Here is a 15,080-nt window from a genome sequence, read left to right on the forward strand (position 1 = left end):
CATCGATTAAAATTTTTCCCAACACCGTTATATTCAAGGCATGCCTGATGAATGATGACTGTCACAATTGCCTATTTCCTCAACCGAGCTGTCAAACTACCAAATGGCTGGTGTCATAACTGATCACATGTGCAACACCTTAGCAACTTCAGATCAAACAGAGAGGTTAAAGCGGAGCTCCACCCATAAGGGGAAGTTCCGCTTTAAGGACTGCTCCCCATTAAGGATTGGCACCTTCAGGGAGCGGGTACCCGAATTTGACAGGTACCGGCTCCCACTTCCGGTCCGATCACCTAGGCCAGGGGTAGGCAGCCTGCGGCTCTCCAGCTGTTGCAGGACTACAAGTCCCATCATGCCTCTGCAAGTCATAGCTGTAACTGTCAGTTTTGTAATGTTGCAATGCCTCATGGGAAATGTAGTTCCACAACAGCTAGAGAGCCGCAGGTTGCCTACCCGACCTAGGCGATCGGACACGGAGAGTGTCCTCCCTCCCTGTATTCTTTTGGGACACGTGACAGGTCCCAGAAGACTACAGGACCATTCATGAAGCGCAGCGCTACTCGTGCCCACACTGAAGATGCCGGCCTCCTGGAATAAAGGGCGGCCGGTAAAACGGGCTGCGCGGGACACAGCGAGACCGGGGGACAGGTAAGTGGCTGTTTTTTAAAAGTCAGCAGCTACAATTTTTGTAGCTGCTGATGTTTATTTTATGACAGGGTGAGCGGAACTCCGCTTTAAGATGGCAGCTTCCTTGGCTATCAAGGATGTGAAGGTTTAGTTCTGCTTTAAGCATGAGAGCCCTATGTTAGTACAGATTGCCCATTTCAACCAGCAAAATCGGCACCTAATCACACAGGTGTTTTGCTTTACTGTTAACCCCCTTTAATACTCTTTCATATTAAACAAAGCTGTTTGTCCCTAGGTGTATGAGGAGGATACATTTGGTCTTCGCACTCTGAATAAACGAGGAGGAATCGCAATTTACTCTATTCCAGGAGTCATTCACACAATGTGGCACTCCAACAAGACCGTCTATAAGGAGTGCATCGAGAAGTGGCTCACGTAACGTCTCAGCGGTCTACGTCAGCTTATCACACATCTGCCATTTACCTCCTTGAGGCCTCCTCTCTGCCGCGGTTTGACTTGGACCTTCTGCACCTCAGTATTGAGCTTTCCTGTCCCGTCTCTTGTGGTCAGCTGCAATCTTCCCTTGTCCTTTTTTGCAAACCCGTATCCCTTTCAACCAGCCTTTCTTCTAAAGGTCACCTGAATTCATTTCATGACTCAAGTGCAGTGCGCCATGCTCGACATTACCAGGACAGGGGGGTCTCATTTGCATTATCTAACAATCAACGGGCTATCTAGGGTACTTTATTACCCCCCAAGACTTTTTCTGAAGGTAGATAATGTTCTGTTTATAACCTTTTATAGGAAACTGAATTTTGGGAAGCGATTTGCACTGTGGGAGGGGGGGGAGGGAGGGGGGGGTGGTTGTTGCCATTATACAATTGGCAATTACCTATTACAAAACAGGGATCCTCTACCTCCACACCTTAATCATCTGCTGTCAAACAATGTACTAATATTGGGTGCTTTTTAAAGTTCCTTCAGGCAAAAATTAGGAACGCTCCTGCTCAGCCCTTACCCATAGGCAGAAACGATCGTTCAAAATGGACCTTTCCAGCTATATCTGACTATACATGCGTTAAGATGGAGATTGAGTCAAAAGGACTAGGACAGTATGTGGAGATAACTGAGAATATTATCTGGTTGAGAAAAGTGCTCACAGACATGAAGGAAAAGATTGAAGTTTATTAAAGCCCAAAACCGCTGAAAACTGCTTATTAAATTTGGAATGAGCAAAGCTGGGCTGAATTTCCAAACCGCTTAGATCTCTTTGAGCCCCAAGTGCTGCCTTAAGATTTCTCTGCAGTAATTGATGCCTCCACCCCCTACCACACAGTCATAACAGAGGTATCACTGGCTCCCACTTATTAACAAGAGTGAGTCCCAAGGGTCTCAATGGAAGAACCAGGCAATCTGCCTTACGTCCTGTGGATTTACTTCACACCAACACGCCGCTTTGATGTGTGCTGAAAAAAAAAAAAAAGGCAGGATTTTATTTTTGCACAGTGTGTTCCAACAGGCTATAATGCATTGCAGTGTGCTGCAGGGCAAAGAATTGCATAGAAGTTAAAAAAGAAGGAACATAAACAATCACCGAAATGTAATAACAATGCATTATAGTGTAGAGCAGCATGCGTTTACACCACATTGGATTGTACGCATGTTATGCTACAATATCACACGCAGTGTGGTGTGAACGAGTCCTAAAGGCCACAGTGCCCATTACATGTTTTGAAAGATGTTTTCTAATGAGCATATTCCCGTCTATTTTACCTCTAATAGATCTGGTACTGGTGAAGCCAGAGGATTAGGATGGTGTGGTTCCTGCCTCCATGGTACCTTTACAAGAGGGGTATAAAGATCCCTTCCATTTCAAACGTGACATCTCCAAATCTATTGATCCTTAGCAGTTTGTGGGTGATACTTGAGTGTGAGCAGATGAGCCCTCTGCTAAACCCATTGACTACTATAGAGGGTAGTAGAAGCCAATCAGCTTCCAGGTTTTATTGTCAAAGCTTAAAGTGTTACTAAACCCACAACAGTACAATCAGCCTGTATATGCAGGAAAGCATGCTTGTTATACTCACTATGGAAGGGGTTAATCCCCTGCATTGTGTAAAAAGGCTGTTTGATCCTTTCTTCTCTGTTCCTCCCCTTTTTCAAGTGACACCTCTTATCTCCAGACTGAACCATAAGTATGCACATGTTCAGTTTGGTGTGTATTGCTAGAGATGTTTTTGTTTTTCCTTGGGAGAGTGAATGTGATAAGTACAGGGCCAATCAGCACTGTCCAGACAGAGGTCAGGAGATTTGCATCCTCCTAGAGTAGAAGGAAAACTCCTCCTACAAGCTTTAGCTAGTGCTGGGCTGGACATTGATAGTAGTCACAAGACTGCTCTTACTGCTGATGAGAAAAGGTATTTAGCAGTTGATATTTACTAAAATAATTGCATTTCCATGTTGTGTGTACTGTGGGAGACCAGATATAGTGAATGCAGGGTCCTGGGTTTAGTAACACTTTAATTGAACAAGCTGAAGTTAGAAGCTGATTGGCTACCATGCACAGCTGCACCAGATTCTGAGTGCAAAAGTTTTAGTAAATGTCCCCTAAATTGTCAAGGGTCATTAAACTAAAATTTTGGCGAGCATAGATTGTATACAATCCATCCTTTGGAAGAGAAAGTTTTTAAGTAAAAATACATTTTAAAACTAGTTCATTTTAATTAAAATTCAATTAATTTTAAACAAATATTTTAAATTAGTAAAATTGTTCAAATCAATTGTAAAATTAAAAAAAAAGTAAAACTAAAATTTGGGTACATTGACATTTGCTGGTGCAAGGAAGCTCTAGTGTAAAACAAGCAGTCCTGTGCAATCTGATGAGGATTATTGTCTAGTTAGGACTCACTTTCAAAGATCAGCTTCTAGAGTGATGACATCGAACAAGAAACTCTTCACTTGTGTTGCAGCAGCACATGTGGAATCAGATGATTTTTAAATGAATTACTTTTTTTTTTCCTTTGTCAGTGTACCTTTAAAGAGATCTGCTTAGATTTATGGCATTGAAAATGTGTAATAGAGGCCATACACATATAGTTACATAGTTAGTCTGGCTGAAAAAAGACAAAAGTCCATCCAGTTCAACCATTAAAAAAAAAAAAGTTATAATCCTATACCCACAGTTGATCCAGAGGAAGGCAAAAAACCCAGCAAAGCATGATCCAATTTGCTCCTGCAGGGAAAACAATTCCTTCCTGATCCCCCGAGAGACAATGGGATATTCCCTGGATCAACTAACATGCTTTGATTTTTTTTTTCCTCTATCCAATCAATGTGCAATTTAAGACGATTGAATCTGCAAACAATCAAATAGCCATAACTTCACTACGACCTTAACCTGAGCTTAGAACATCGCTCAGAGCCAGGGATTCCATTCCTATGATCCGAAGGTAAAGGGTTTCAGACTGTCAATATGCCCATCCAGAGCAGTGTGTGCAGTAAATACAGAAACCGCCGCTTTCCCAGTCCGCCACTATAACCTGTGTATGAAGATTGGCTTCACCCTACATGTCTCCTCCAAGAAACCACACCTACTGACGCATTTCATCCCACCCACCCCATGACCAAGCTCTGGTGGTTGGGGTGAAACGCGTCATGTGGCGTGGTTTTTTGACGGAGACATGAAGACTAAAGCCGATCCTCAAAAAAAAGCGCAAACCCCTAGTGCATCATCCAAGGTTTATTAAAAGTAAAAAGGATGAAAACATACTCCCAAATATGGCATAAATGTAAAGCTTCGTAGAACGATACAGATGGCCATAACATTGGCGGGGTGTCTGACTGTCAGTATGGTCGGCCGCTGATGCGTTTCGGGGACAAGTCCCTTTCCTCAGAGCTGGTTGACCAGTTGTTGATTTCCCTATCTGAGGAGGGCAGCATCTCTGAAAGGCTATCCATAGGCGTTTTTGGTCCTGGTTCCCCTGGCTTTCCTTTGGCATTTGATCCCTGCAGCGCTGGAGAGTTTATTCTGTTATCCGGTAAAGCCGATCCTCATACTCAGGATTTGGTTGGAAGGAGCAGTGTTTTCTATCTTTAACCCTTTGAGGACCAAGGGACGTATTTGTCCCATGTTTTTAATTGCGTGTATCATCTGATTAAGAGCTTAAAACACTTTTTTTTTTTTTTTTTTTTTGGTTTGAGTCAAAATATTAGTTCTTATCAACAAACAACAAATGGATCTAGCTTTTTGCCAATTATTTCATGAAATTGCTTAGTTACAGCAACTGAAGTGTACGAACTTTAAAAACAAAAAAATTGATTCTTTTGGCGTTCGAAAATCTTACGGTCCTCAAAGGGTTAATAGTTCTAATTTCCCTTTTTTGATCAATGTAAGCTCACTGTTGATTGGATCCAATCAGTTGATTGGCCAGGACAGTCAATGATTGCTCCCTTTTTGTCAGTCGGAAGCACTGAGATACTTGTTCATAATACGGTCATATTTTGATCAATCAGATTATGAGATTGCATGGTGGAAACAGAGTTGAGATTTATGGCTTTCGATCATAAGTTATGATCATATTTTAACGATCGATTGAAATCCACTTCCTCACATGTTGCATGACCATTGAATGAACTGTTGACTCTAGATCGATTTTTTTTCCTATCAGAGGAGGTCAAATGGAAAAGAAATCAATCATTTAGGTGTGTGTGGCCATCATGAGGACTCCAGTGGTAACTAGTGGCTTCATTGAGGATCATTTATGAAACTCAGTAAAGAGCCTTGGGAGAAAAAAGGTGTTACCCAAACCAGCCAGTTAGGGAACAGCTTACTGGTTTTAGCCTGGATTAAAATGGCAGCTTGGAGTCACACTGATTGATGTGGTAAATATTTTGGTTTTCCTTTGCATTTTACTAGGTACAAAATACCATAAAGCCCAACTTCAGCCCAAGCTTTTTTTTTTTAATGTTTGGATAGCATGGGGTAGTTTTAGAACTTTGGTAAAGCAGAGCTATTCTTACCTCCGCTTACCTCTCTTTCTGGTTTTGGGACCTTTTGGCCATCTTGATTGGCCGGGCCAGAATGATGTAACTTCCACGTATGCGTACAGGTGTCCACTTGTGGCACCAAGTTTTGCCGAGAATGTACAATAATTTGTACGTTCTAAAAAGTCCTGAGAAAAGGCAGGTAAGTTTGTTTTATAGCAGTAGTAGAGGCATAGCATGTCTCTTCTGCACTTAAGAGCTTGCCTACAATTCCGTTTCATAATTAAGCTTTAATATTGTAAATTTTTATTAAGGACCAGTGCCCATTTTTTTTCAGAACATAGTTACAACAACAACACTTTGGGTGTAAACGTTGCAATGAAAGAAAACCGTCATCAGTATAAAAGAAAATAAAAACAGAAGAATTATGAACATAAATAGACAGCATGGTAATCTGCACAATACAAAAGCATAAATTATTATTATTATACAGGATTTATATAGCGCCAACAGTTTGCGCAGCGCTCTACAATATAAGGGAGACAGTACAATTACAATACATTTCAGTACAGAAGGAATGTGAGGGCCCGGCTTATGGAGCTTACAATCTAAAGGAAGGGGGAGATGATACAAAAGGTGAGAGCTGCGGGGGATGATCTGGTGGAGGTGATTCAAGTACAGTTCTTAGGTGAAGGTGGGGTAGGCTTTCCTGAATAAGGGAGTTTTCAATGATCACCTACAGGCCGACAGGGTGGGGGCTGACTGCACATACTGCGGTAGGGAGTTCCAGAGGATGGGAGAGGCTCTGGAGAAGTCCTGGAGGTGATCATGGAAGGAGGTGATGAGGGAGCTAGAGAGGAAGATATCCTGGGAGGAGCGGAGTGGGCGATTTGGACAATATCTGTGGATGAGGTTGGTGATGTAGCTAGGGGCAGTGTTTTGGATGGCTTTGTAAGCTGTGGTTAGTATTTTGAATTTATGAAGGTATGTTACCTGGAAAGGTGTCTGGACTATATAAGGGGAGAGAGGGAGAGGAAGGAAGTCTACCAAAGGGAGAATGATTCCATAGCTCCGAAATACAGTGAAAGTGACCTGAGTGTTCACCCACTAGAGCTGTAAGATATTCCATTTCCCTGATTTCAGAGATCTCTCAAGAGATTATTTAGCGTGGGAACATCAACTGATTTCCAGAATCGTAGAATCGCCCTTCTTTCGGCTGTCAGAATATGCATTCCCAACCTCTTAGATTGCTTAGAGATGCCCCAAAAGATAGTGTAGCGGGTCTAGGGGTAGGGTAACATTGAGTACTTGTTCCAAGACCTTTCTAATCATAGCCCAATAACCCGCAATCTGTGGACAAAACCAAAAGATGTGTGCCAAGGTACCTACTCCTCCCATGTACCTCCAGCACTTGTCAGACAGATTCGGGTTGATCTCATGGAGCTCTGCAGGGGTCTTGTAACAATGCATCAATATTTTATATGTTTTCTTTATACACAACAAGAGGTCTTAGCAGAATCCCAAATCACCTACCAACATTTCATAGAAATTGAGCATTAGAGTTCATCCTCCCAACTCTTCATATAACTGAGGATTATCAACAAGAGAATCTTTATTAAGAAGTAGTTTATATAAAGAGGTGACAAGATGTTGTTGGGAGGGACCTTTAATAGCTATCGTCTCAAAATCTATCTAGTGTTAGAGGAATTCAAGGAAGAAATGATGGAACTGTAAATAGGTGTATCTATCTGATACAGGTATTGTGGATTTCCACTCCCTAATATCCTCAAATGACCAAAATTGCACGCGACCGGATTGATCAGATGATGGGGTTGAAATATCCCATTAATTGCCCAATTTTAATTTAGCTTTAAAATATTTAATTGATGCCTGTGTCCCCACTTGGGAGATTTTCCCTTACTTTTTATTTCTGTGACACAAGGGCAAGAAATGAGGGGAATAAATTGCCAGAACAGGAAAGCACAGATGCCAAAAAAAAAAACCTGTAAGAGTTCTAACCCTTCCTTTTGTCATCTGTGTCTACAGTGGAGAGATTTCCTATCACTTCCTGTGTCTCTGACCCCTATCACCAGGGCAAGGAAGTGAGGTCTCCCCAACAAAGACAACCCTAAAGACCAGACTGTATTCAGTAAGGGCCAACAGGTGTATTCTGGGGGATCCCATTACTAATCCAAAATACCAAAAAAATTAAACTGGGTCCTTGAACCCCCCCACCCCCACCTCATTCCTCTACACACATGCTATCCTAAACAAAAAAAGGACTTTGGCTGAAATTGGGATATTATGCAACAAGGCAAAATGCTGTAACTTATGGCAGCCAATCAGACTTGGACTGGACCCAGCATCACATGTAGATTTTCATATTAGGTGCATGCTAAAAAATGGTGGTAATGTGTCAGTGCATCACTCCTAGAAATTACAGTACTCCCCTCAACAAAGCCGCCTTTCTCTCCAAAAGTACAAAGCCATTTTTGTTCAGGAATCCTCCAGGGTCCGTTTTCTGCTTCCTGGACTGGTCTGCCAGCTCAAAGATGATGCAATTCTGTAAATACTGGTGCCTGTTCAGATCTTGGTTTTGTTTACAAATGTCGGCTGCAGATCAGCCTCTGCTGCTGCCTGTCATATTGTGTCTTGCTACTAAGTTACAATGCAAAGTTTGATCAGTGGGGGAGGGGAGAGTGGGGAAATACTTCCACCTGCCTGCAGCAGATTGAAGTAACTTCACCATTTGCCGCCCAGCCTATAGCCGTTTGGCGGCCGCAAAAATGCATTAGCTTTCTGGGGTGTACGCCATTTGGCGTCCTCCCGCACATGCGCAGTTCACACGGTTGCAGAGCCGCGCAGCGGCGCAATCTGTCACCGGCCGTGTACCTCGGACACGGCCGATGACAGATCTGAGTACCGGCCCCTGTTGCCGGTACCGTGTGACCTGCTGTGACCAATCACAGCAGGTCACATGACAGTTGTATACAATGGATGGCTTCATTCATGCCATCCATTGTATACTAGTGTCTAGCTGTGAATGGTCCCAGCGATCACATGCACATGTCATGTGATTAGCTGTAGGCAAATCACAGCTAAGCACAAAAAAAAAAAAAAAAACCTGAATGAATCGATGTCATTCAGGTAAATGCTTGCTTATAGCAAAGTAATTTGCTATAAGCAAATTGTGTAAAAAAAAAAAAAAATACTGATCACTTCCCCAAAGTAGTACAATGTTAGTATGGTAACATTGTACTACTTTGGTCATAGTAAAATATGAAAAAAAATGTAATAAAAAAAATATATATATTTTTTTTTCATACTGTCACCAGTCAGTGTCCCTTTTCACCGCCATGCCAGTTATATGAAGACGCTGTACTGCACTGGTGACAGTATGTAAAAAAAAAATAGTGAAAATTCATTTTTTTAATTTTTTCATTTTCCGAAAAATTATGACAAAAAAAATACAACTTCAAAAAACTCGCCATTCCTCTTATGAAGTACGTTGGACTGTCTACTTTACAAAAAGGGGTCATTTGGGGATAGCTCTACTGTTCTGACATTCTTAGACCTCAAGAAATTAGATTGGCTGTAAGTACTTCAGGATTGATCAATATTCAGATCTATACCATAGTTTGTGAACTCTATAACTTTCCTACAAACTAAATAATACATCCTAATTTGGGTTATTTTGTTTTTTATTTGTTTTTTTGTCAAAATTTTGGGTCTTTTTTGTGAAATTAGCAAAAATAAAAAGCCCAGTGGTGATTAAATACCACCAAAAGAAAGCTCTAGTTGTGTGAAGAAAATGATAAAATTTTAGTTTGGGTACAATGTTGTATGACCGCGCAATTGTCATTCAAAGTGTGAGAGCGCTGAAACCTGAAAAATGGCCTGGGCAGGAAGGGGTAAAATTGCCCGGTTTTGAATTGGTTAATTGACACCCAAGGACTGAAAAATGAGACAGTTGCTGTATATTTGGACATGTCTGGAAAGTATTCATGCATACTTGTAAGGGTACTAAAAGGTCCTCCGTAGGTGAAATAAAATATGGTTGCCGAGGATATTGTACTTCGCACCGCAGCCCGGTTAATATGCGTGGAACATAAATTATTCCTTGTAACGCGATAAGCCGCGTGGGTCCAGCTACAATATGGCCGCCTTGAAGGACATACTCCAAAGCAGAGCAGAGCGTTTCAATGTAATGCCTTTCTTGCTGCAATGTAGGCCCTCATCAATGCAATGCCCTCTCCACTGGCTCTATGAAGCTGGAGAAGGGTCAGTGACTTATTTTTTTTCTTATATACATTTTTAAATGCCCAGCAGGATTGTTTCTCCGCAGGACCGGACTGCTCAGGATGTGGGTATTTATCTATTTATACCTGTGGGATCCACATTGTTCTACAGCACAGGAGCTGATGCTGCTGAATCTAAAGGACTATGTTGGCTGTGTCATGTCAAGGAATTTACTGCCCAGAATATTGTAGTAATTTTCTGTGTTTTTTTTCTTTCTGCTTTTTTAATTGCTGTTTGTTGTGTTCAATAAAACATTTCTGCATTACCTTGCCTGCTCAGGATTTTATAGACTTGGATCATTTACAGCCGAGTGCTTCACAAGCGCGGGTTTCAGCTATGCTGGGCTGATCTTGGTTGCCACGGCAACTAAAACGGCTCCCAGGAGAGTGGATTATGCACCCCTACTGAGAGCCAAGCCCAAAAAAAGAGAAGCGCGTTGCTGATCTTGATTGCAAATGTCAGGCCTGGAATCGGTGTGTCTGAAAAGCCTGGCTATATTGCCGATAGCAACTCATATTTTTTATTTTGTTCTGTCCAGCTGATTAGTCTTGTCTGTTAAAGGTAACACGGTTCTTCTAGTCCCTTATGTAGATACAGGCTACATTCTATTTGATTCAGCTGAATACATTCCAGGTGTGCAATGTCCTACAGTTTATTTTCCTTAAAAAAAACAGCCACAGCCTGAGTAGTAAGGCCTGTCCCCTGCCAGCATGCTGCCGAAGAAGGATCTTTCCTTTCTGTGTGGAGGGGGTAATTTCTCTGCTGAGTCTCTCCAATCAGCAAATTTCGTACTCCTAGCTGATTGGAGAGCTAAAGCAGTGCCTGCAGTGTTTTAAAGCTGAGCTCCAAGTATGATCTATATTGCATACCGCTTGGTACAATGTAAGTATGTATATATCATGCCTGGAGGGCTGCTGGGCAAGCTGAACACCACTGTAGTAGTCAGCTCTACTATAGTAATAGCTGCAGTCTTCCGGGTCCTGCTTGAGTTCTGTGTGAGTGGCTTCCCATCTGCATTCTGACCACAGGGGTTCGTTTGCTCGGCACGACCACCTTTTCAATGAATACAAGGTGTTCTCTGATTGGACAAGGTGGAAAGGAGGGGTGGTGACATCACAATCTCCACCTTGTCCAGCCATAGAACACCTTTTAATCATTGAAGGAATACTAGGCATTCTATGGCTGTACTAATCATAAATTTGTTTCAGATCAGCTACCTACCAGTTAGTAATGGACAGATGAGAAGGATATTCCTGGAAATTAAATCTTTAAGCTGACAATGGCAACTCCCCTATTCCTTTCCTGGCAGGTTTATTTCAGTTTCTTTCTTGTTCATTAAGGGACACGGGAATTCAGAGACTGTCAGTGTATACTGCCACCTACAGGAGAATTGGACCCTGGCAAAATTGTGGACCCTCCCAGTATAACCCCTCCTTTCCCCAGCATGCCTTAGTTATTTGCTAGTGTCTCATGAGAATGGATATCTTTTCTCTGCTCAAATCAGATTTTTTCCTTCCTCAGGTAAACTTTAATCACTCCACTGCCAGACTTGATCTCTTTAGCCATGGGACTGAGAGTGGGCTCCTTCAAGGCAGTCCCATTTGCACAGTTCCACTCCAGCACAATTCAATCCCGTCTTTGGACAGACTGGCACTGAAGACCAGGTTGTTCCTGGCTTTGTGGATCAGGACTTTGGCCTTGGAGTCAGAAAGTCCTTCCATCAAGTCCTCTGGAAGATCCTCGTGAAGGATGCAAGCCAACAGACTGTGTAGAGGTCCTAGGCATTCTGTCAGTGCAGGGGATGTGGACATTGAAGGAATCTCATCTTCTGATCCATTTTATAGAACTTCAGGCAATTTGACCAGCCCTGAAATGTTGGACCTTCCAACAGGAGGGTCATACAGTTTGAATTTAGGCAGACAACACCAGTGAAAGGGGCGTACAACAACCATCAGGGTGGAACCAAACATTTTGCCTTGGAAAGATAAATAGAGTGGATCCTGTTCTGGACAGAACTTGTTCCAGCTTTGTTCACCGTTTACATCCTAGGCATAGACAATTGGCAGACAGAGTTCCTCAGCCAGCAGTGCCTGGACCTGGGGAAGTGGTCCACCCAGAGGTGTTCCAGGACTTGTGTTACAGGTGGGGGACACCATATGTGGAACTGTTGGCTGTCAGGGCAGGGGCCGAGGAACGGACAGGCAGGCCTAACAATGTAACACACTGGCTGACGACAACCACTACCCACAGACCGAAGTCCCTCAGGGCGCGGAGTCTAAGTCCCAGGCTGCCCTTCACCAGGGCCCCTGATGGTGGGGATGGACTTGACGCAGCTAGGAACCAGGTCGCGGCCCCCGAGACACCTCAGCTGCGGTAATGGCCGCCGCCAATGGCGTGTAGCTGGTGGAAGAGACAAAAGAGTAGTCAGACAAGCCGGGTCAACAACAACAGGACAAAACAGTACAGGACAGCAGACGAGAATCACAGGTCACGAGCCGGGTTCAGCAACAGAGGGTCAGATCAAAGGAGAATACAAAGAATAGTCAAGTCACAAGCCGAATCAGATACCAGGAGAGTCAGAACAGAGTAATAGCAACACAAGTGCAAAGAGCATGTGCGGGCCACAGGCTTATATGTCATCAGCCACACCCCTCTGGGGGATGGACCACAGAGACCTGAAGGCATAAAAGGATTCCCATCATGCACAGCAGAATCCAAGATGGACGCCAGCACATGGAGTAACATAACCTCAGGGAAAAGGTAGGACCTTGACATTGGCTTTCAAGTTCAACAACTAGCTGATAGACTCTGGTAGATCTGTGAACGCTTCTTTGGCTTTGCAGCATCAAGAAACTGTTTCCCAGATTTGCAAGATTTTCTTTTCTCTAAGTTTTACCACATGGATGTTGAGGCCAAATCTGATGTCATTTTCTGGTGTAAGGTCCTTCAGGTGGTTCTTTGAGCTTCAGGCAGTCTCCAGTTTTCTTGTGTCTTGTTAGTGTTTTGTTGCTGATGCCCACCCCTCATTTGGACTGCTTTTGGAAATTCTGGGAATTCCTGTATCCCTCAATGACTGAGGGGAAAAAAAAGGATTTTTGTACTTACTGTAAGACCCATTTCTTGGAGTTCTTTGTGGAACACAGGTCCCACCCTTCTATATCAATGATTACACTCTTTGAACTGCTTTGCCAAAAGCTGAGCCACGCTGGGAGTAGGAGGGGGTTATCCTGGACTGACCACAGTTTTCTGCATTCCAGTGTTCAATGTCACAATTAATGCCACACCAAAAGTTTTACATTAAAAATAGCTGACAGGTCCACTTTAAATTGTCTCTATAACTAAATAGTTGCGCTGTACCCTTTAAATTGCCATGACCATATCTATATATGGTACAATAATTGAAACCAAAATTAAACAAATTCTAAGCAATAAATAATTCATGCGCAAATTCCACAAGTGGTAAATACATATACCATACGGTACCATATTCATAGAGACAATTTTTGGTTGTTGGTGTAATCAGTTTACAGTGCTGCATTCTATGAGAGTTAGAATTTGATTTCATTTAGTGATTCATTTGATTTTCACTTAAGCACAGAGGTTTCTTATGCAAAGGTCCTCTTCAACGTACGGTTTGATGTAACACTATGGATTTTATTTATAAAACATTTGTGAAACTGAGCTAAATTTCACTGGTTTTTAATATATTCTACATTGCCAAAAGTATTGAGCCTGCCCTCCAAATCATTGGATTCAGGTGTTCCGATCACCTCCATGGCCACAGGTGTATAAAATCAAGCACCTAGGCATGCAGACTGCTTCTACAAACATTTGTGAAAGAATGGGTCGCTCTCAGGAGCTCAGTGACTCCAAGCGTGGTCCCGTGATAGGTTGCACCTGTCCATTCATGACATTTCCTGGCCACTAAATATTCCACGGTCAGCTGTTAGTAGTATTATAACAAAGTGGGAGCAACAGCAATTCAGCCACCAAGTGGTAGGCCACGTAACATGACAGAGCGGGGTCAGCGCATGCTGAAGCGCACAGTGCGCAGAAGTCGCCAACTGTCTGCAGAGTCAATAGCTAAAGACCTCCAAACTTTGTGTGGCCTTCAGATTAGCACAACAACTGTGCATAGAGAACTTCATGGAATGGGTTTCCATGGCCGAGCAGCTGCATCCAAGCCTTACATAACCAACTGCAATGCAAAGCGTCGGATGCAGTGGTGTAAAGCACGCCACCACTGGACTCGAGCAGTTGAGACGTGTTCTTTGGAGTGACCAATCACACCTCTCTGGCAATCCGATGGACATGTCTGGGTTTGGCAGTTGCCAGGAGAACGGTACTTTCCTGACTGCATTGTGCCAAGTTTAAAGTTTGGTGGAGGGGGAATAATGGTGTGGGGTTGTTTTTCAGGGGTTGGGCTCGGCCCTTTAGTTCCAGTGAAGGGAACTCTTACGGCGTCAGCATACCAAGATATTTTGGACAATTTCATGCTCCCAACTTTGTGGGAATAGTTTGGGGATGGCCCCTTTCAGTTCCAACATGACTGCACACCAGTGCACAAAGCAAGGTCCATAAAGACATGGAGGAGCAAGTTTGGGGTGGAGGAACTTGACTGGCCTGCACAGAGTCCTGACCTCAACCCAATAGAACACCTCTGGGATGAATTAGAGCGGAGACTGTGAGCCAGGCCTTCTCCCCCGACATCAGTGCCTGACCTCACAAATGTGCTTCTGGAAGAATGGTCAAACCTTCCCATAGACACCCTCCTAAACCTTGTGGACGGCCTTCCCAGAAGAGTTGAAGCTGTTATAGCGGCAAAGAGCGGGGCCAACTCAATATTGAACCCTATAGACTAAGACTGGGATGCCATTAAAGTTCATGTGTGTGTAAAGGCTGGCCGACCAATACTTTTGGCAATAGAGTGTGTTAACACCTGTATTATTGGCTCCATCTAGGGGACAAATCGTGGTATATTCTCTCATTGAGGAATTTCAGAAAACTATACCTCATTTTGGCCACTAGTTAGAGCTGATGATGCAAAGGTTACTGTAGTCAAAACCATGAGGTAAGATTCAGTTCAGCTTGTATGAGTGTTTTTGACTTTTATACAACTAATGTTTTATAAATAAAAATTACTTATTTGCAAATTCTGTAGCAGAAACCAA

General features: G+C 43.0%; 1 protein-coding gene across 1 annotated transcript in view; it reads left to right on the top strand.

Annotated features, from left to right (window-relative positions):
* PPT2 (palmitoyl-protein thioesterase 2) overlaps positions 1 to 10,174 on the top strand; it is a 56,321-nt gene extending 46,147 nt beyond the window's left edge. Inside the window, exon 9 of the mRNA XM_089693399.1 lies at positions 923 to 10,174. Within this exon, the coding sequence (XP_089549525.1) occupies positions 923 to 1,066 (144 nt within the window). The 3' untranslated portion in view covers positions 1,067 to 10,174. The remainder of the gene's footprint in view (positions 1 to 922) is intronic.
* The last annotated feature ends 4,906 nt before the right edge of the window (positions 10,175 to 15,080 follow it).

This window comes from Staurois parvus, unplaced genomic scaffold (assembly GCF_062004578.1).
Source record: "Staurois parvus isolate SC_StPar_1 unplaced genomic scaffold, SC_StPar_1.0 ptg000631l, whole genome shotgun sequence".
Lineage (NCBI taxonomy): Eukaryota > Metazoa > Chordata > Amphibia > Anura > Ranidae > Staurois > Staurois parvus.